This window comes from Panthera uncia (assembly GCF_023721935.1).
Source record: "Panthera uncia isolate 11264 chromosome A1 unlocalized genomic scaffold, Puncia_PCG_1.0 HiC_scaffold_17, whole genome shotgun sequence".
Taxonomy (NCBI): Eukaryota; Metazoa; Chordata; class Mammalia; order Carnivora; family Felidae; genus Panthera; species Panthera uncia.
Genome location: NW_026057577.1, coordinates 144,461,504 through 144,481,694, shown reverse-complemented (window position 1 = coordinate 144,481,694; position 20,191 = coordinate 144,461,504). Strand labels below are relative to the sequence as shown.

Sequence of the window (20,191 nt, the reverse complement as noted above, 5' to 3'; positions counted from 1 at the left end):
CTTGGGACATATTCCATATTCAATAAATACTCTTGAGGAAATAAATGGATGAAACAGCATAAAAACAATGTGTCTATGATTAAAATAAAAACTGAAAACCTGTGCCATTCTCCAGAGGTAATTACCACTATTAGTAGTTTAGTGTTTGTTTCCAGAATGTGGTGTGGGTAAATATGCATTCACAGGCTCCTTATATCACAATATAGGTAGTGTGCTCCCACAGACTCTGCTCAATGGGGTGCTTTTTTTTTTCTGCTTTATATTTCATGACCATCTTTTTATATCAACACTTAAGTAGCTACCTCATTTAATAATTCTGGCTGTATTGTATTCTGTTGTGTGGATAAGATTATGATTTCAGTTTTCTGAAAGACCATTAGTTAACCCATTTTATTATATGCTATAATAAACACATTTGTCCGTACTAATTTATATACTCAGGCTAGTATTTCTGTAGGATAAATCGGTAAAAGATTGGTAAGTCATCAAAATATAGTACCAAATGGCCCCCAAATGTACTAATTGACATTCCTCTCTCACCAGCATATGAGATTCCTTGTTTTCCCATATTATATCAACATTAAATATTGACTGTTTTAAGTTTTTGCTAATGCTGTTAATTTGGAAATGTGTGTGCCCAGGTAGAGGGATCATGGGTGGGGGTGATGCCTCTAGGGCAGGAGGAAGGGCTGCCTGACTCTTCCTGGAGATAACTTATTCCAGTTCTCCATTGTGTCCGGGCTAGAGGTGAGCAGTGGAAAGCAGGCTTCGGGGGCCTCATACATTCAGGGTGGGTTTAAACGTAGCCGCCTTGTACACTGCCCTGGTCAGGATCCACCAGAATGGAGCCAATTACTCTACCCATGGACCCGAACCTACTGTATCAGAAGACATGGCTTATGTCCTTCTAGACCCAATCATATTGGCTCAACCATTCTATCTTCCTTAGGAAAACAATTTAAACAGAATCTTCTTTTAGCTGAAAATCAGCCGCTGTCTAAACTCCTACGTGGCTCTTAAACTGCAATCAGCAGACCGAGTGGGAGATGCGAGGATATCGAGGCTGGGGACCGCTTGGACGAGCACGTGCAGCATGAGCGCGACAGTCGAGGAAGGCAGGGCCACATTCCTTCGGGGGAGGGGGGAGCTCGTGCCACCTGCACCGACCAGCCCCTATGATTACAACGGCTTCCTACCTACGAGGACTGAGTCACCTCGTCCTTAAGTTTACGACGCCAGAGCAAGGGGAAGGGGAGTCCTTTGTGAATTCGCCCTTCACAACTGGCAGTGGGAAATCGACCAAAAAGGTCCTTTTCTAAGCGAAACGTTCGGCTCCGTATAAACAACCAATTGGCGAAAGAGGGCCGGAGCCAGACTGCGCAAGCGCATTACCTGCCGGCCCGGCGCGGGCGACCGTGCGGTCTCGGCCCGAGGCGTGCGCGCCTGCGCGGAGCCAGGGGGCGGGGCCCTCATGCGTCCCGGTTGCCTGGATACCTCTGCGACACAATTGGTGCCGCTGGCGCTTCCGGGCTGTGACTAGAAGGGGCAGTTGGCCTTCACTTTCCGAGGAGCCCGAGGAGGAGCGGCTGAAAGACCCGGCCGGCCACCCCGGACCTCGCGAAGCCGGCCTCCTGGCCCGCCCCCAAGTCCGGGAGCCCGGCCTCGCCACAGACCCCAGGTCCCCTCCAGGCTCCAGATCCCGGGAGGCTGGGCGGCCAGACCCTTGAGCTGCGCCTGCGCCCCGAGGCTCACGCCCCCACACGCAGCGCACCTTGATTCTTCGCAGCCTGGTCCCGGTCTGCGGAGAGCGATGCCGCTTCCCGACACCATGTTCTGCGCGCAGCAGATCCACATTCCCCCGGAACTGCCGGACATCCTGAAGCAGTTCACCAAGGCTGCGATCCGCACCCAGCCCGCCGACGTCCTGCAGTGGTCCGCGGGGTAAGCGCCTGGGAGAGCCGGCCGCTTCGCGTGGTCCGACGCTCAGGACACCTTTCCCAGCTGGTGTCTACATCTGAGCGTCTAGGAAGCATCGTGGTTGGGTGACCTTCCCAGAAATTACTGCAGAATGCTCACTGTCCTGCAAAGTAATGACAACTCCATCGTGGGAGAGTGGTACTTACTCAGAGTAAAACTTACAAAGCAGTTGCGTCGGGTAAAAAAGTTTCTGCATTGTGTTATAAGACCAAGCCACTGCAGACCCTGTATTTTATTTGTAAAGTGATTTTTTTTCTTTTTTTTTTTTTTTTTTTTTTTTTTTTTTACAAGAAGGAATCTTAGGGCTAGGTTCCTCGTGCTAGAGAATCCTCCCAGGGTTAGGTACCTGGGTCAGTTTATTAGAGCCCAAACGACCAAGGTCATGTTGGGGTGATTTTCCTAAGGCTGCTGTAAAGGTTAGACTTTGCCCAGCTTAGTTCACAGAAGGCAAATATTTCTTGCAGCAAACATACATACTATTTCCCTAATTTTAAAGTTGCAAACAGACCTTAAAACCATTAAAATAAACCCATTTGGTTTTGAAAGGAACGTTCTGTGTCCTTTTCAGGAAACAGAAACTCAGTCTTATGATCCCAAGAACCAGTATGAATGTAAACGTTTTATTTAGTAACCAGCATATCCAGTTTCTCTCACCTGTAAAACCAAGGTGACCTAGTTCCCTGTGGCCCGCTCTAGCGAATAACCACAAAAGCTGATGGGTGAAAACAACAGGCATGTATTCTCTTACAGTTGTGGAGGCTGCAAGTCCGAAATCAGTTTTGCCTGGCTGCAGTCAAGCTGTCACGGCTTCTGTCCGGAGGCTCTAGGGAGAATCCAGTCCCTTGCCTTGCCTTTTCCAGCTTCTGGAACTGCCTTCCTTGTGTTCTATGGCTCATGGCCCCTTCGTCTTTAAAGCCAGAAGTGTGGCATCTCCAAGTCTCTCCCTCTGCCTCCCTCTCCCAAGGACACTTGTGATTGCATTTAGGACCCCTCAAGATAGTTCAGTACAGTTTTCCCATCTCAGAATCCTCACTCACATCTACAAAAGTCCCTGTTACCACACAAAATGAGATCTGCAGGTTCCAGGATTCGGACCTGGATATCTTTGAGGCTCTTACAGAACGTACCACACAAGGCTGCTTATCAATCCAGTGCTTTGCCTTGTGACAAACATTTCTGTCGGTTGCTTCTGATAGATTCTCTCTGGGTTCTTCCCCCCCCCCCCAAAAAAAAAAAAAAAAAACTATGGCCTTGGTTTTAACCGTCATTAAAGCATCAACGAAAGTAGGACGTGTAAGAGTTTATTTGTACTGGACAGAACATTCCAAGGTTGAGTCACTGTTTTCTTGGAACATTAAATTATTTTAATTTAAGCTTCACTTTAATTTAAAAGGCTCAATTGAGAACTTTCTGGATGTGCCATGCAACTGTTTTCTCTCGAGAACAATTTTGGAGTTGAGGAGTAAAAGGAAGCATTATTCACTAAGTAGTGTGTGTGAAATGGTCTCAGCCAGGTCCCAGCTGTCACCAGACAATCTGTTAGGGAGAGATGTTGCTCAGAAGAGGACGAATTGGTCTTTGAGGTTACGGCAAGGCAAGGGTAGCCTGGGTGGCTCAGTTGGTTAAGCATCCAACTCTTAAAAAAGTCTTTTAATGTTTCTTTTTGAGAGAGAGAGAGAGAGAGACAGAGAATCAAGGGAGGGGCAGAGGGAGAGGGAGACACAGAATCCGAAGCAGGCTCCAGGCTCCAAGCTGTCAGCACAGAGCCTGGCGTGGGGCTGGAACTCACGAACCACGAGATCGTGACCTGAACTGAAGTCGGACGCTCAACCGACTGAGCCACCCAGGCGCTCCAAGCAACCAACTCTTGATTTCGGCTTGGGTCTTGATCTCACGAGCCCCTCATTGGGCTCTGGTGCTGACCGTGCAGAGCCTGCTTGAGATATTCTCTCTCTCTCTCTCTCTCTCTCTCTCTCTCTCTCTCTCCCCCTCTCTCTCTGCCCCTCCCCTGCTTGCACATGCTGTGCCTCTTTCTCTCAAAATACATAAACAAACAAACAAAAACTTTAAAAGACAAGGCAAGGATATTCCAGGAAGAGGAATGGCATCTGGACAAAGGGATGGTGACAGGAGAAAAAAGCAGAAAATCAGGATGCCTGTGAAGGTAACTGCAGAAGCCTCCAGGAGGCGTTCAGGTTACAAACGAGGCTCTCAGGTGGCAGAGGCGGCTCGGCCTGGCTCCCCCACCTGTGTTCTCTGCTCTGACGCAACAGCTAGTTGGCCGTACCTTGTTACGTCGCCTGTGCGTCGTGCGGTATGACTGGGGCAAGAATTGGTTCAATGCTATAGGCTGCTTTCTGCTGCACGGGCCTCCAGGGAATTAGCACATCGGGGCTCGCCCCTAACGCAGGCTTTCTCAGCCTGGGCACCGTTGACACTTGGGACAGGACAATTGCTTGGGGGCTGGGGGGAAGGTGGGGCTGGGGGGGAGGTGTCTGGGCCCAGCAGGGCCCTTTGCAGCATCCTGGCCTGTACCCACTAGAGGCCAGTCGCACCATCCACCCCCTCCTGTGACGACCAGAAATGTCTCCAGAAACTGCCAGGGCCTTCCTGGGGAGGAGAAGGGAGAACCGTTGAGGACCCCTGCTTTAGAGGCTGTGTGGAGGTGGGTGAGTGGCTTGATCGGTTATGAGGAATAAAGTCCCCCAAATAGGCGAAAACCCTAATGAGGAACAATATGACAAAGCTAAACACCCATGCCTCCCCCTGTCACCTTACTTCTTCCTGTCCACCTTTGTCTCTCTCACTGCTGCCCTTGTGTTAGGTCAACAAAATACGGGTGGAGAGAGGAAAAGGGGACGAGGTACAAAATTTCTGTTAGCCTATCAAATACCTAGCTACGGCTGTCTTTGTTACATAATCAGAGATGTTTCTAATGACTCATATCTTTTATTAGTTTTTAAGTTTACTTTTGAGAGAGCGAGAGAGCTGGGGAGGGGCAGAGAGAGAGAATCCCAAGGAGGCTCCAAACTGCCAATACGAGAGCCCGGTGCGGGGCTCGAACTCACAAAACGCAAGGTCGTGACCTGAGCTGAAGTCAAGAGTCGGACGCTTAACCGATTGAGCTGCCCAGGCACCCCTCATTATTCAGACCTTTTCGATTATGACCTGTTGGCCTGGCGGAGGATTTGCCATTCATTTCGCTGTGTATATTGTTTCTTTTTGTTGTGTTAGCCATGAGAGTGGCCGGTGACTTGCCTCCAGCGGCTGGCCACCCCTGGCTCGCCTGGTGCCTCCTCCCCGTCCCCGCCAGACAGAAGCCGAGTGTGTGTCTCATCCTGACTCGTTGCCCTAAACTGGTTCCATGCCCTCACTTGTCCCGCTAGAGGCAATATTGGCACCGATGTAAGCACCCATATTCCCACCCCAGAAAGGAACAGGGAAAGGGGAAACAATGCTAAAACCACTACTAAATTGTTACTGTTAATTACTAAATTAATTAAATTAATTGCTATTATTACTAAATTGTTAAATTTAATAAAGCAGTTTCCTAAAAAATTACTAAAACAAGGTACCAGGCAGGAAAGCGTGAAGGGTGGGGGAGGGTGGCCTCTGACTTAGAGGAGTGGGGCAGACAGGTGACCTCCCTGATCCGGGACCGTGTCGGGCTGAACCGAGATGGTCGAAGTCAGGCCCCTTGGAAGGCAGCCAGGCCAACCAAAGGGAGGGCCAGATGCCAGCTGTCAAAGTGGAAGGACTGCACTGTGGCATTGCCCTTGGGTCACTGTCGTCCCAAATCTCCGACCTCCTTTGGCAGCATTCCAGGACCCCTCATAGTGTTTGCTTGATAAGAACATGTGTTTCAGGAGCCCCCCCGCCCCTTGGCCTGATGGCTGAGTGGCACGTTCGGCCCGCTGTGGCTTGAGCTCAGTGCTCCTAGGGGCCCTACAACAGGGATTGCCATTATCGGTTTTGCAGACAGAGAAACTGAGGCACGCAGAGAGGGTTAAGTTGGAGAGCCGAGTAGAGGAGCCAAGACCCCTGGAGGGGTCCCAGGCATTGGGGGTCATTTAAGAGACTGCATTCATTACGGTGCTTTCTGTGTATCGACGAGCCTTCAGGGACATCTGTTGCTGTTAGGTATTTTTCAGCTTTGTCAAGAGGAGATCCGCTTCCTGTCAAGGACAGAATTGAAATGCCCGTGGCCACTCAGAAAACGGACACAGGCCTGACTCAAGGACTCCTGAAAGTTTTGCACAAGCAGGTATGAGGGGTCTCTGTTAATCTGTCGGCTCCACGAGATAAAGTGTGGCTGCGTTAACGCATCCCAACACATTTGCGAGGCCTCCGTTCCCTGTGCAAACCCGCAAGATTTAGTCAAAGGAGGGATCCATTGTATTCAGTGCTCTTTCTCTAGTTGAAAGAACCCAGCATAGCTATTCGTGATTAGATCGTAGGAAAGTGAAATATAATTTCTTTTAAATACCAAATTAAAACGCTAGATGCTCCTGGACTACAAGTCTGAACACTCAACTCCAAACATGGGGGCTGCAAGTCTCTTCTTGAAATATGTTTATAAAAATTTTGTATGTGCTAAAGAAATAATTTGCCGCCTCATTAATCTGAACAGCAGAGTGCCCTTTGGCGTGGTGTCCTTGGTCCAGAGAGCCCGGGCGTGGGCGAGGCCCTTCCCCGCACAGTCTTGGCGCAAGAGTCCCGGGCCGGTGCTCTCCCGACCCATCATCTTGCTTTCAGAGAAACGAGCTGCCAGATTGTGTGTTATCCGGCCAAGCTTGGCCATCCTAATGATTGCGTTGTGTTGCTAAAAATGACATCGGTGGCATCACCTTGATCTTTAAAGTGATTTGTCCCCATTACACTTTTTGACTTACCGTGCTTCTGTGCCGGATACGCTGACTTCTGGAAATCTGGAGGGAAAAACGAATAACCATCGAAAGGGGTAGCTCGGGAAAAGACACGCTAAAATTGCTCAAAGCATTTCACGTTCAAGACCATTAGCACATCGCGGTAGTTACCAGTTCTCACAGATTGTTTCAAAAAGCGGAAGGAATGAAGTTGTTTTCAGTTTTCAAATTTCTCTTATTTAACTGTTAACACATGGAGCGGGTGGGATTTGAAATGTTTTCATTTTGTTTGTTGAAGTTGATTTTTTTTGTAATATGAAATCCATCGTCACAGTGGTTTCCGTACAACACCCAGCGCTCCTCCCAACAGGTGCCCTCCTCGGTGCCCCTCACCCACCCTCCCCTCCCTCCCACCCCCTCATCAACCCTCAGTCTGTTCTCAGTTTTTAAGAGTTGAAGTTTATTTTTTCTTGCAAAGCATTTCACACAGACCACAGAGAATCACCTACCCCGTGTGCGTGTGCCCGTTTTCCTAAGTCACAACGGGAGGCCGTATTGGCCTCACCGTCCTTTTTCCTTTTGAGAAGTTAACTGTGCCGATGTCGGCTGGCCGCGCCCTCCTGCCGGGCGAGCATCCCCCCACACACCTTCCCCCCCAGCTCTCCCCGGGCTCTCTGTGTTGTGAATTCAGAGCTCATCTCTTCCCAGCATGCAGTTGTGCGCCTGGGATGAGTTTAAAGATTCATCGGCATTATGTTTCACGGGTTTTTAAACCTTAATACTTGCAGACGTAAAAACGTACTGATTTTGTCACACTGTGTTTTCTATACAGTGTAGCCACAAGCAGTATGTGGAATTAGCACATCTTGAGCAGAAATGGAAAAATCTGTGCCTGCCAGTAGAAAACTTCAGAACTCTGCTGCAGCTGGATCCTTGCGAAAACAAAATCGAGTGGATAAAATTTTTAGCGCTCGGATGTAGCATGCTTGGTGGGGTACGTACCTACAAGTAGTGTATTAATCATCCTGGGTAATCATAGGCCTGGCTTGAAAATAATGGAGGTGTTTCAGTAACTGAAGGAAACACTCTCATTACTTTACTCACTTTGTCTAAGAGAAGCAATTTTTTTTTCCAGAGACTATCATATTTTTTTCAATGTTGATTGATTGATTGAGAGAGACTGAGAGAGCGAGTGAAAGAGGGACAGAAAAGGGGAGAGAATCCCAAGCAGGCTCCACGCTGTCAGCGCAGAGCCCGACGTGGGGCTCCGTCTCATGAACCATGAGGTCATGATGCTGAGCCAACACCAAGAGTCAGATGCTCACCCAACGGAGCCACCCAGGCGCCCCTGGGCTTACAGTTATTTTAATTTGGGGAAGTTAAAGACTTACGAATGCTTCAATTTTAAAATTGTTAACAGTAGATAAAATATCATTAAAAGTACATTAAAAAAGTAGATAAAATGTCATTAAAAGGCATTTGGGTTTTAGAAGAGAATGCATCAGTGACTTTTTATGAAACTACACACCGTTTCGTAAGCAGATGTTATTTTCCTCCTCTGTGGGAAGAGGCGTAAAGTTAGTTTATATTTGAGTTAAAATCTGTGATTAGTAGGTGACAGATATAGTGAACTTGGCTTATGTTGAAATACGACCGTTGGGAATCAAGACACGGGCGACTCTCCAGTTCCGAAGGTAAGGGCGTCTCTGAACCGAGGGGGGCGGGGAGAGGAGGGACCGGACTGCTTTGGGGATCTGGACGTTCTCTCTCCAGCCCCAGTATTCGAGTCTGTGAGACACCGGGGTCCGGGGCAGGAAGAGCTACCACTGTCCGCTTGTGAAGAAGGGGTTTTTAGGAGGAGAAGTGGCCCCTTCGCTGCCGAGATGGCCACCTGTTTTCTGCCCTCCCTTTTTATAGTCTTTGCACCGCAGAGAGCATAACTGGTAATTCACAGTCCACGCTTCATGACGCACTCATCTCCAGTTTTAATTTTAATTTTTTTTTTTTCAACGTTTTTTTATTTATTTTTGGGACAGAGAGAGACAGAGCATGAACGGGGGAGGGGCAGAGAGAGAGGGAGACACAGAATCGGAAACAGGCTCCAGGCTCCGAGCCATCAGCCCAGAGCCTGACGCGGGGCTCGAACTCACAGACCGCGAGATCGTGACCTGGCTGAAGTTGGACGCTTAACCGACTGCGCCACCCAGGCGCCCCTCCAGTTTTAATTTTAGACGGTCATTTAATGTCAGAAGCGCCCATGATCCCCACACGATCGCTAACACCAACAATGCGCCGCTGCTGAGGGCCTCTGCTCTCTTCCTCCATTCGATCCCCCTGCCTCCCCGGCCCGAAGCAACCGCTATCCCAAATCTCACGCTTCCTGGGGGCCACGTACATACCCCAAGAAATACGTTATCTCGGGGCGCCTGGCTGGCTCAGTCGGTTTTAAGCGTCCAACTTCGGCTCAGGTCACGATCTCGTAGTTCATGAGTTCGAGCCCCGCACTGGGCTCTGTGCTGACAGCTCAGAGCCTGGAGTCTGCTCCGGATTCTGTGTCTCCCCCTCTGCACCCCCACCCCCCACCTCCCCCCGGCTCATATTCTGTGTGTGCCTCTCTCTCTCTAAAATAAATGACCATTAAAAAAAAAATAAAAAGAAAGAAAGAACATTATTTTATTTTCGTTGGTTTCAACTTTATGAAAAGAGGATTCTGTTATTAGTAACCTTCTGGAACTTCTTTTCACTCCCAGTTAGATTTCCTTATCTGTCCGTCTGTATCATTACAGACCGCTGTAGGTCGTGCACGGCCTCTGCCGTGTGATAGCCACTCTGTGATGGACCACATTCACTGGTTCTACTCAGGGCCCCAGTGAGAAAGTGGGAAACCCCAGGAGAGCCAGGTGCTGGCTGGACGCTGCACGCTGAGCTGCACGGGGGCCCAGAGGCAGTGTTTCCACCGGCCGTGGAGAGGACGGCAGCCCCGGGGACCCTCCTGCGGCAAAGACGGGCCCCGACGTGACCGGTGGGAAGGACAAAGTCAGGTTTCGTTACTGAAGCTAACGTTACCTTGCCTGGTTCATCTGGAACTCCTGTGAAAGCAAGATTTTCATAATGTAAAATGAGTGTCTAATATCTGGACGGATGTTTATGGTGTAGTTGTGAAATTCAGATTTTCCCAGAAGGTAGAATGTTTCATACTGTGGGGGATCCACCTTTGTCACTTTCACTTTAAGCCTGACGGTTAAGCGCTAGATTTGGAGCCAGGCCAGAGCAAGCGACAGGGTCTCTTGTCCACGCGTCGGGTGGGACGCTAGGTGGAGACATCTGGTCACCTTCTGAACGCAACACCGGGGAAGGGGCCAGGACTCCAGCGTGCGCGCCCCTCCTTTCCTCCTTGAATAAGTCTGTCCTCCCGGCTGGTCAGTGTGGGGTCCGGTCCCGTCCCCGAGCCAGGCCATCTCGGCAGTAGTGCTTGCCGTGAGCCGTGCACTCTGGAGCCAGGCGGTCGGGGAAGGTCCCCTCCTGCTGGTCCCCGTCCCCTCTGGTCCACCGGCCACGTAGGTGGGGAAGGGAGAGGGGGGCGGGGGGGTGCAGCTGGCCCGGAGCAGCCAGGCCCCGAAGGAGAGAGGCCACTGGATGCCCACGCGTTGGTGGGGTAGCGTGGAGGCGCATCAGCAACCCGAAGCTGTGCCTCGGAGGGGACGGTTGTGGTGTCGTGGGGCATCTTAGCGTTTATGTTCATGCTTTTTAAAAACCCTTCAGAGGGAGGAGACGGAGCGGTGACGTGGAAGGAAGGGACGAGTATTTTACGACGGATTACTGTCCGTTCACCCTTCCACAGAGGCTTTCCGGTAACCTGGAATCTGGTGGCTGTGTCAGCACAACGGGCTCGACCCCGCCGCCTCCATCCACGGTCTCTGCGTGGCCGGTGGCAGACGCGTCCTCCGTGCTGTCCGTGCTCTCAAATTCCTCTTCGAAATCGCCGGGCAGAGGGATCAAATGCAAGGTCTCTGCGAAGACCAGAAGCTCTACTTAAACTTCAGAGTCCTGTGAATCGCGCCTGCCTGCCTTCCTTGCTTCACAAACGTGTGCTGAGCCCTGCTTCGAGCTGGGCCCCGTCCTGAGTGGACAGAACAGGCAGACGTGCCTCGCCGCCACCTGGCTTACCGCGTCGCGAGCCACAAACGGGGTTCGGGGGCGTGTGGCTGCCCCGGGGCAGGTGGGAGGCGGGGCGGGCGTGCTGGTGATTCCCACGCCTCCCCCCCCCCCCCGCCCCCTGCTCCGATGCCGTGTGATGCTTGCCCAGCAAGATGATATTTCATGTCGTGATCTTTGAGTTTCCATTTCTTTTTAAATTTTTTTTTTTTCAACGTTTTTTATTTATTTTTGGGACAGAGAGAGACAGAGCATGAACGGGGGAGGGGCAGAGAGAGAGGGAGACACAGAATCGGAAACAGGCTCCAGGCTCCGAGCCATCAGCCCAGAGCCTGACGCGGGGCTCGAACTCACGGACCGCGAGATCGTGACCTGGCTGAAGCCGGACGCTTAACCGACTGCGCCACCCAGGCGCCCCTGAGTTTCCATTTCTGCAGCACCGGCAGTGATCCTAAGCATCGAAGCAGGGGATCAAAATTCTTTGCATTGTTTTTTAGGCTTGAGGACCTCTTTTAGTACAAAAAACAGTTGTGAATGAAGTCCCCGCCACCCTCCGCCCCACACTGAGGGAGGAAGCCCGGAATGGCAAACCACCGGCCCGACACTCGAGAGCCTCTGAGAAGCATGAACTTCGCTCTGCGTCCGGTGGCCAGGATGCGTGTGTGTAACGTGATTTTCCATCCAAAACGCGCCGCTTACGAATGGGCGTCACGTCCAGGGTTCTCGCCGTGGGCTGGAACGTTCGGGGCCTTGTCTCTATTCTCCTTAATCCTCCAGCAGCCCTCTGCGGAGGGGCCCCTCCCGGGCCTCGCACCATGACTAGTCGTGGAGGGAGGCTCAGGGACTCAGATTGCAAGTGGCAGAGCGGGATCTGAACGCAGACCACGGGCTCCACGCTGCCGATGCACGGCCACCGGGCTCCCTGGGGACTCTGTAGCCCCGGAGTGTGCCGCCCTCGGGTTGGGGCACCGTGTGAGAGCCTGCAGGTTCCTGTCTCAGAGAATAACCGCTCCCAAGGACTGTCATTAATGTCACTTGATTTCCTAAAAGGAGTTTTACTCTGAAAAGCTCTCACTGCCAGCCTCCTAGCAGGGCCCAGCTGGAATTCTTAGGACAACCTCCAAGCACAGTGGGTCACCACCCCGGTGGCCCAGTGATGGAGGCAGCGTCCTGGCTCGCTCCCTTATTCAGGTTTCCCAGCGAGGCCTCTGAGCCCATTCTGAGGTGCCCACGAGAAGTCCTTTTACCGTCTGACCGTGGAAAAGAAACAGCCCCCCCGCCGTGGGTGGGAGCCTCACGTCACAGACAAGTTTGGTAACTGTCTCCACCAGGAGGGCTGCTCTTGGGCCCCTGGGGTCTCCGGCCCCCAGCACCGGGCACCCCACTGCTGAGGGTCTCCCCCAGGGGGGAGAAAGAGGCGGGGTGCACCCCACCCACATGCCTCCACTGGCCTTGTCCCTGTGCTCACACGTGGGGGCCCTCCCTCCTCCCCGGACGGCGACGTGGGCAGCATCGGCCCTCACGAACAGGCTTCTCCCGAGGACCGAGCCCCGCCATCTCGAGAGTACCCGTCCTCCACCCTCACCTGCCGCAGGTCCCCGAACTGAACTGCGTTTTAGATGAGAAAACCCCTGAGGATGAGGAAGGAAGTGAAAAGGTCCTCAGACTTTTTCAGAGTGAAATGCGGGGGTGACACCACTGCTTGAGGTACTGAGCTCTCCCTCCCGGCTGCCATCAGGCCGCAACTCAGAGGAGACCCCCCCTTCTTCTTTTTAAAGGGATCAGTCACGATGTTACACAGATTGTCACTTCCCCGCTAGCTAAAAGGGGATTTGGGGAGGTGTGAGGTGCCTCTGTTGTCACCACAAGAGCAGCTAAAATTCTGAAACAGAAGCTTCCACAGAGCTGGTGCCCTGAAGCTGCTCAGGAAACAGCAGGTGTCTCCAGGCCTGTTTTTGTCTCCTGTCTCCGCCTGAATCGCATGTGACTGCGAAGGCTCAGACTTAAGTGCTGGGCTAGAAGCAAGTGCAGCCACACCTGCCAGAAGAGCTGGTGTCAGGAGAGTGAGTTGGGGGAGGGGCGCCTGCCTACGAGGGTCTTCTGGCTGGAGAGCAACCCTTGGGAGCGGAGAAATCTGGCTCAGGTACAAAGCCAGGCAAGTTGCCTTACGAACCCTCGTGGATATAAAAATGGCTGCGCATCTCATTGCCAGAAATGTTAACACCGGTACCATCGTCGGGCCTTTGCAGAAGGCAGGGATGCTGGGATGTTTTGATGTACTTTTTCCTTAAATACCTCCTCCTCGGAAGCATTGGAGCCACAGTTTCTCAGACCTCATCTGCTTGCTCGGCGAAGGCTGCTTCCGTCCCCATCATCCCTCCTGAGGCTCAGCATTGCCACACCCACCGGCGACTCTCTCCCGCTTGCGACGGATATAAAAGCAAAATCTAACAAAACCACGTGTCTTTGAAAGGTTTCAAGTGGCCCTCGGTCCCGGGTGGTGTGGGAAGTGGCTTTCCAGACACCTGGAGCCCCGGCTATGGCGATGGGGAGCTCTGGGCTGGTCAGGCCTCCTCTCCTCTCTCCTCCAGCCCCCAGCCCAGCGCCTGGAGTCCCCAAAGGTGGCAGCTCACATACCCCCCCCCCCCGCCAGCCTGGTGGCTCTTCACGTTGCTGGGGTGTGTTCACTGCTCCTGCCCTGCTGGCTTCACCTCAGGCCAGCCGCTCAGCCGCTGGGCCCCACTGACTCCCTTTTAGCCCTCTCCCCCTCTCCCTGCTGCAAGCATGAGGCGTCTTCTCTGGCATGACTATGAGAAGCCGGTCGAGCTCCTGGAACCTGGTGGAGGTGCACTGCCTTGTTGTGAGGGTCCGCGGAGAGCCGGCCGCGAGGCAGCGAGTCCGCCGGCAACTTGGGTCAGGGCGGGGGCAGGTCTGTCTCCAGTCGAGCCTCCAGATGAGGCCCCAACCCTGGCCAACACCTTGACTGGAGCCGTGAACGGGCCAGCTAAGCAGTGCCGACTCCTGACCCACAGAAACTTAGAGAGAGTAAAGGTGACTCCAGACATTTGCGTGTCCCTCAGGGTGTCAGGTTTGTCCCCCTACGCAGCCTCAGTCCCGGTCAGGCAGGTCCGTGTGTGACCGTCCCATCTGTGTTTTTCTCACTCTTTCCTCCCAAGTGCAGCCCCCTAAACAGCCTGCTCTCTGCAGGGGAGAAGGACCCTGACTGGCATGAGGTGTAAATGCTCCCACCATGGCTGGTCTCAAGCTGCCAATGGGAGGTCAACCCTCTCAATAAACTCCTGGAAAGTTTACAGTCCGCAAGAGCTGGTCCCCTGCACACAGGCCTGGTCCCTGCATCTCCACGAGGCTCTCGTGGGGTCACCAGGGATCCGATACAGTCTAGCACTAAACCAGCGCTGTCTGCGTGGGCCTTCCCGCTGTGCTTGACGTAGGCAGTGGCTCCCCCACCGTGAGTGCGTTTCCTTGAGCCCTCCTGGTTTGGAGGGAGTCAGCCCGCTCAGAGCTTGTGCCTTGGTGGGAGACGGACGGCTTCTCCCAGGCCTGGCTTTCGGGCTCAAAGCCAAAGTACCGGCAGCCGGGGAGGGGGTGGGGGTGACCGACCCAGGCAGAGGGAGGCACGGTGCACAGGGGCGAAGGGGCTGGTGCTTCCCGGAACTGAGACAAGGCCCAGAGCAGGGCCGGCCCTGCCTGGGGCCTGCACGGTGCCTGACGGGCAGGTGACACGTCTACTTGGTGAGCGTTAGCTCCGCCCCTAGGCATGCGGTGACGCCGAAGGGGCTGATGAGTTCTGCGCTGGCTTGGGGCCCGTCTTAAGGGGGCTGATACTTCCTCACGTCCTGGAGAGTCGTTCCCATTTTATTTATTTATTTTTTTAAGTTTATTTACTTAGAGAAAGTGTGAGTCAAGGAGGGGCAGAGAGAGAGAGAGAGAGAGAGAGAGAGAGAGAGATTGAGAATCTCGAGCAGGCTCTGCACTGTCAGTGCCAGAGCTTGACACGGGGCTCGAACTCACCAACTGTGAGATCATGACCTGAGCTGAAACCGAGAGTCAGATGCTTAAGCGACTGAGCCACCCAGGTGCGCCGCCCCCCCCCCCGTTTTAATATAAAATAAAATCTGTGGATTAACATTCTTTTCAGGCCAATCGCATCGTGATCAGACCTTCCCTTTTCTTTGTTTATGGCAGTTGTAACCTTACCCAGTTCTTCATTTAGATCGAGGAGAACATACCCTTCGGAGACTTCCTGTCAAATACGCTCAGGCGTTTTCTCTGCGGGTGTCTTAGGCTTCCGTTTCAGTGGTGCCAGGTGGTAATTGTTTCCCCCTGTCTGTCGTGTCTCTAGTCACTGAACACTTCGATGAAGCATCTGTGTGAGGTCCTGACCACGGACCCCGAGGGCGGGCCCGCGCGCATCCCGTTTGAGACTTTCTCCTACGTCTACCGTTACTTGTCCAAGATGGACTCGGACGTCCCTGAGGGGGACACAGAGTCCTATCTCGCCACTTTAAAGGACACTGTGTGAGTACAAGCGCTCCCCGGAATTCGAGTGTACTGATGCCCGGAGAGGGTCCTTTCTCCCTCTTTTCCTCAGACGACTTGGTTCCTGCGGATCCTGCCGGTGCTGGGAGGGAAGGGCCACGCACACCGGCTCCCAGGTGTCCCTCGGCCGCACCAGAGAAAGCCACACGGCAGGAGGCGGCTTTTCTCCGGGTGTGACCCGGGGGGGGACACTGGTTCTCTTCACACTTGAGAGGGAGGGTTTATCCTGTGTTTAAGACGAGTTTATCCAGAATTTATCCTGATTCTTTCGGGCGTCAAATGGTTTCACATCACAGCGTGTCAAAGCGGAAGATGGAAGTGTCTCCTCAATGACCCTGCAGGTGGGGGGGGGGGTGACTTCCCACCGTGTTCCTTGAATGTGTCCCCTTCTGTCCTTGCTGGGAGGGGCCGGACACCAGACTGACAGAGTGACAGACATGGCCGGCCCGCAGGCAGGGCTGAGGGCCCTGAGAACAAGGGAGGAGAGGCGGACACTCGGGGGCAGGGCACGCGCTGCTCACCAGGCCTTGTCCTCGCCGCCAGACTCTGGTCCCCTCCTGCCCAGGGATGCCAGGGCCAGCGCCCAGACTCCCCAGCTGCCGCAGTGGCCGTCTCTCCTCGGCTCGGCCTCCTGGACCGTGTCGTGTCCCCCCTCCTCCAGGACCCATGTCCTCCACCGTCCAGCCTGCCCCTCCCCCCACGTGCCGCCTGCTGACTCGGCACGCGCTCCTCCTGGGGGACAGCACGCCAGGTGACCCCCTTCCTGCCGACACTCCTGACGCCACAGTTCTTGGGGACTCGCCCCTCCCCTCTCCAATGTCCACGGGGATGTCTCTCACCTTCCCCTCTCCCCACCGCCCCTCCCCCTGCAGCTGGCTCCCCACCTCCAGGGCTGCGTCCCGGGAGGAAAATGTACCCTGCCCAGCGCCTCCCTTCTTTCCTGAGACCTCCAGCACCACCCCTGGCTGCCTCCCGGTGGTGCGTGATAGGAGGGGACTGCCCGCCCTGGGACTGTCCCCTTCTTGACTCCTGGTCCCACCTCGTCTGGTCACAGTCACGCTCTTCCTGTGTCAGTCTTAGAGAGCACGCACCTGATCTCAGGTCCTCACGGTGGGCGCTGCATAGACCCTGTCCCGTCACCTCGCCCCAGACCCATTCTCTAGCTCCAGACCCAGTCTGTCCCGTGGCCCGGAGGCAGCTTACGCCCTGCCAGGGACAGCAGCATCCCAGAGTTGAACCAGGCTTTCGGAGACTCGCTCCTGCTGTCCCTTCCCTCCCCCCACCCACCTCTGGGAATCTCAGCCCCCCAGTCCTGTTGTGAAGCCAGTCTTGCTTCCCAGCTCTGGACTCAGGTATCAAACCACCCACTTGACCTTCCCGCTGGGATGTCTGTGCACGAGCCAGGCTGAACATGTCCCAACAGAAATCCACCTTCTTTCCCATGAGTTCCCCCCCTGGTTTCCCTCTGTCCGTAAACCGAGCCACCCTCCTCCCCACGAGGGAGGTCAGAGCAGAGACATGGGTGCCCCTGTCCTCCCCTGCCCCCCCTTGACCCATCTCACATCTTTCTGTCCTTCCCTCCACTCCTATGTCCCCACCTCCCACTGCCCCTGTCTCTAGCCGTCTGCAGTTAGCTGGCCTTTAATTTTTTTTTAATGTTTGTTTTTGGGAGAGAGAGAGAGAGAAAGAGACAGAGTGCAGGGGGGGGGGGGGGGGGGGGGGGGGGGGAGGGGCAGAGAGAGAAGAAGACACAGAATCCGAAGCAGGCTCCAGGTTCCGGGCCGTCAGCACAGAGCCCGACACGGGGCTCGAACCCATGGACCATGAGATCGTGACCTGAGCCGAAGTCCGATGCTTAACCGACTGAGCCCCCCAGGCGCCCCATCAGCTGGCCTTTAAGAGGGAAAACCTCTGCGCCTTCATGGCCTCCGGGTCCCGCAGGCTCTGACTGCTGCCCACCCGCAGGCTCGCTCCTCTGGTTCTCACCTGATGACCCCTGCTCATCGTGCTTCAGCCACACGGGTCCCCGAGTGTTTCAAGCAGGCCAAGCTCCCCCACCCCAAGCACGCTTGTTCTTCCCGAACATCCCGCCCCCTTTGCATGGCTGCCCCACGTCCCTGCTCAGAGAGGCCTCTCCTACAGGCCCCTCTCTGTCCCTCTGTGAGGTCATCTGATGTGATGTTCGTGGAGGGTGGCGACGGGATGCGGTGCCGTCTGCCCGCCCAGCAGTGCCCAGGGGACCCTTGGCCTGCCTGCCCTCCACAGATGGTGGAGGAGGAGAGGCTCAGAGCCTCTAGGGAGCCTGGGTTGTGTCCGGTGAAGAGCCTACTGAGGGAACCGGGGGTGGGTTCTGGCTAGAAGACCCTCGAGAGGCATGATGACTCCGGAAACTTCTGCAGAGGTCCAGACCAGAGCTGACAAATAGGGCGAGGCTGTAGCACTGCCCCAGACTGGGGAGGCTAAGTGGATGGCAGGGGTCGGCGACAGGCTTCCGGGACTGTGGGCCCGTGGGCCTGGGGCCGAGCACCGGACCCCCACCCCCTCCCCTCCCGCCTGTGCACACTTGCTAAGTAGGCCTCTTTTTGCAGCGGGAGTGATTTCTTTCTACTCGGTAATTCGTTGATTCCCTCCACGATTCCCTCAGTGTTTGAGACACTTTGACTTTGCCAAAGTCAAAGGCGCTGGACATGACCTTGCACTGATGTGCCACAGGTGTGCGTGGGAGAGACGGGCTGGGCCGCACGGGCCTACCAGGGGCCCCCAGCTGAGGAGGTGCCCCGGGGGCTGACCCTGAGATGGCTCTGCAGGGACCTCGCCCCGGAGGTGTGCGAAGCCCCTGGAAGGTTGGAGTGGCCCCTTCCTGTGTCCAGAAGAATCTGGCGCCCTGCATTCACGGCGAGATTTGTTCTGAAGCCGTTAGCTACTACCTGAGGTGAAGAATCAGTGGTCCCCAAGGAAGGTCCGCGTAACGTCGCACTCAGTGCTTTCCTTCCATCACTCGGTGGCTGGCTCTTCCTTCACGCGGGGTATACACTCCGCTTGGGCCTTGGTTTGCTGTCCGCACAGCTAACACGGCAAGCACACTCTGCCCGGCGGCTTGAGGACCGTCGGGTCCGCCGTGGCTGGAAATCCTCACAGCCCGGCTAGCAAGAGGGCAGGCGGACAGGCATCCTTCTGCAAGATTCTGTTCTTGGTCTCCAAGGAGCCGTGGCAGAGACTGTTTGGCAAGCGGGATCCCCTTGGGAACGTAGGAGATGGTTGCCTTTCGTGGTAAAGTACGGTTTAGAGCCACCAACCGGTGTCCCTTTCGCCTGTAAAAACACGAGCCCTCTGAGACCGTTCTCACCTTCCCCGCCGACCACGCAGAAGTTCAGTATTTTTACATCCACTGATGCTGACAATAGTAGTTTGCTAATGTTCACCATCTCTTAAGAAATAAAAGTATCTCTAGTTTTTAACTAGAATCTCTAGTTTAACTAGTTTAACTAGTTTTAACTAGAATCTCTAGTTTTTAACTAGAATCGAGGGACATGCTGTTGTCAATGCCAAAGTTTCATAGACGCAAGACACCCTTTCAGTTTTACTGGACCGACGTTATATATATATTAATGTTTATTTGAGGGAGAGAGAGCGCGCAAGCTGAAGAGGGGCAGAGAAGAGAGGGAGACGGAGAATCCCAAGCAGGCTCCGAGCTGTCAGCACAGAGCCCAGTGCGGGGCTCGGACCCACGAACCGTTGAGGTCGTGACCTGAGCCCAAGTCAGACATTTAACCCACTGAGCCTCCCAGACGCCCCCGGCCAACTTTTTAAATAGAAGGATACTTTTGTTTCAGTAGTGACTAAAATTTGAGGGGTCAGTGAAGAAAAACATATAAAGTATGGATCGTTTCACCTAGAAATAAATGCCCATTTTTATACAAGAAAATAGAATGCTTTCTTTTCAGAGGTAAGAATGACTGATTAGAGACCAGAAAGAATCCATTTTTCTAGGTAAAACTTTTCAATTGTTTTGCGCTTCATAAAAATCGTACTGCGTGCTGTGAGAAATTACTAATAAGTGTTTTTATCTGTTTCCAATTTAGAGACTCTAGAAAGAACGGCATGATAGGACTTTCAGATTTCTTCATTCTGACAAGGAAAGTTTAGGAAACCTCGAAGGGAAAGTGCAGAAGACAGAGCCATTAACACAGAAGAGAACACTTCTTAATGTCAAGTGGTGCCTTTGTAAAACGTTGGCCCCAAATACAGCTTGTCATTAACCACATACCTGTGTAGCATGAATTTTTCTCCGGGTGGAAGTTCAGTGCGGCCAGTGAAACACGGCGGGGCCGGGGGGTGGGGTGGTCTTCTAAATGATGGCTCTTCACATGCTTCCTGAAGAACCTTACGTGTGAAGGATTCACAGCAGGGAAACAATCTTTTTGAGTGAAATGATCTCTGTGGGGGGGAGGGGGAGGGGCAGCGTAAAAACTGGCCACTCTGTTTCCTCCTTGGAGGCTCGCGGCCAGTGAGGTGTTTGCTCCACGGGGGGAGCACACGTAAGACGCCCCAAGAAGAGCGTCCTCTGCTGAAGCGGGATGTGTTCCGGGAGACGTGGCCCTGGAGAAGGCCTGCTGGCTGGAAGAGGGTCACGG

The 20,191-nt window shown here is 53.8% G+C and overlaps 1 protein-coding gene across 1 annotated transcript; it reads left to right on the top strand.

Moving 5' to 3' along the window:
* The first annotated feature begins 1,164 nt into the window (after nucleotides 1-1,164).
* On the top strand, nucleotides 1,165-19,821 carry ROPN1L (rhophilin associated tail protein 1 like). Its single transcript, XM_049648283.1, has 5 exons — nucleotides 1,165-1,941; nucleotides 6,118-6,241; nucleotides 7,675-7,836; nucleotides 15,361-15,536; nucleotides 19,640-19,821. The coding sequence occupies exons 1-5, from the start codon at nucleotides 1,811-1,813 to the stop codon at nucleotides 19,701-19,703; spliced, it is 657 nt and encodes a 218-aa protein (XP_049504240.1). The 5' UTR covers nucleotides 1,165-1,810; the 3' UTR covers nucleotides 19,704-19,821.
* Nucleotides 19,822-20,191: the final 370 nt, after the last annotated feature.

What these genes read in the sequence shown, in the direction of transcription:
- ROPN1L (XM_049648283.1), top strand. Translation starts at nt 1,811, where the DNA reads ATGCCGCTTCCCGACACCATGTTCTGCGCGCAGCAGATCCACATTCCC. An exon ending in GTCCTGCAGTGGTCCGCGGG is followed by an intron (nt 1,942 to 6,117) that starts GTAAGCGCCTGG and finishes TGTTGCTGTTAG; the next exon opens with GTATTTTTCAGCTTTGTCAA. An exon ending in GCCACTTTAAAGGACACTGT is followed by an intron (nt 15,537 to 19,639) that starts GTGAGTACAAGC and finishes TTTCCAATTTAG; the next exon opens with AGACTCTAGAAAGAACGGCA.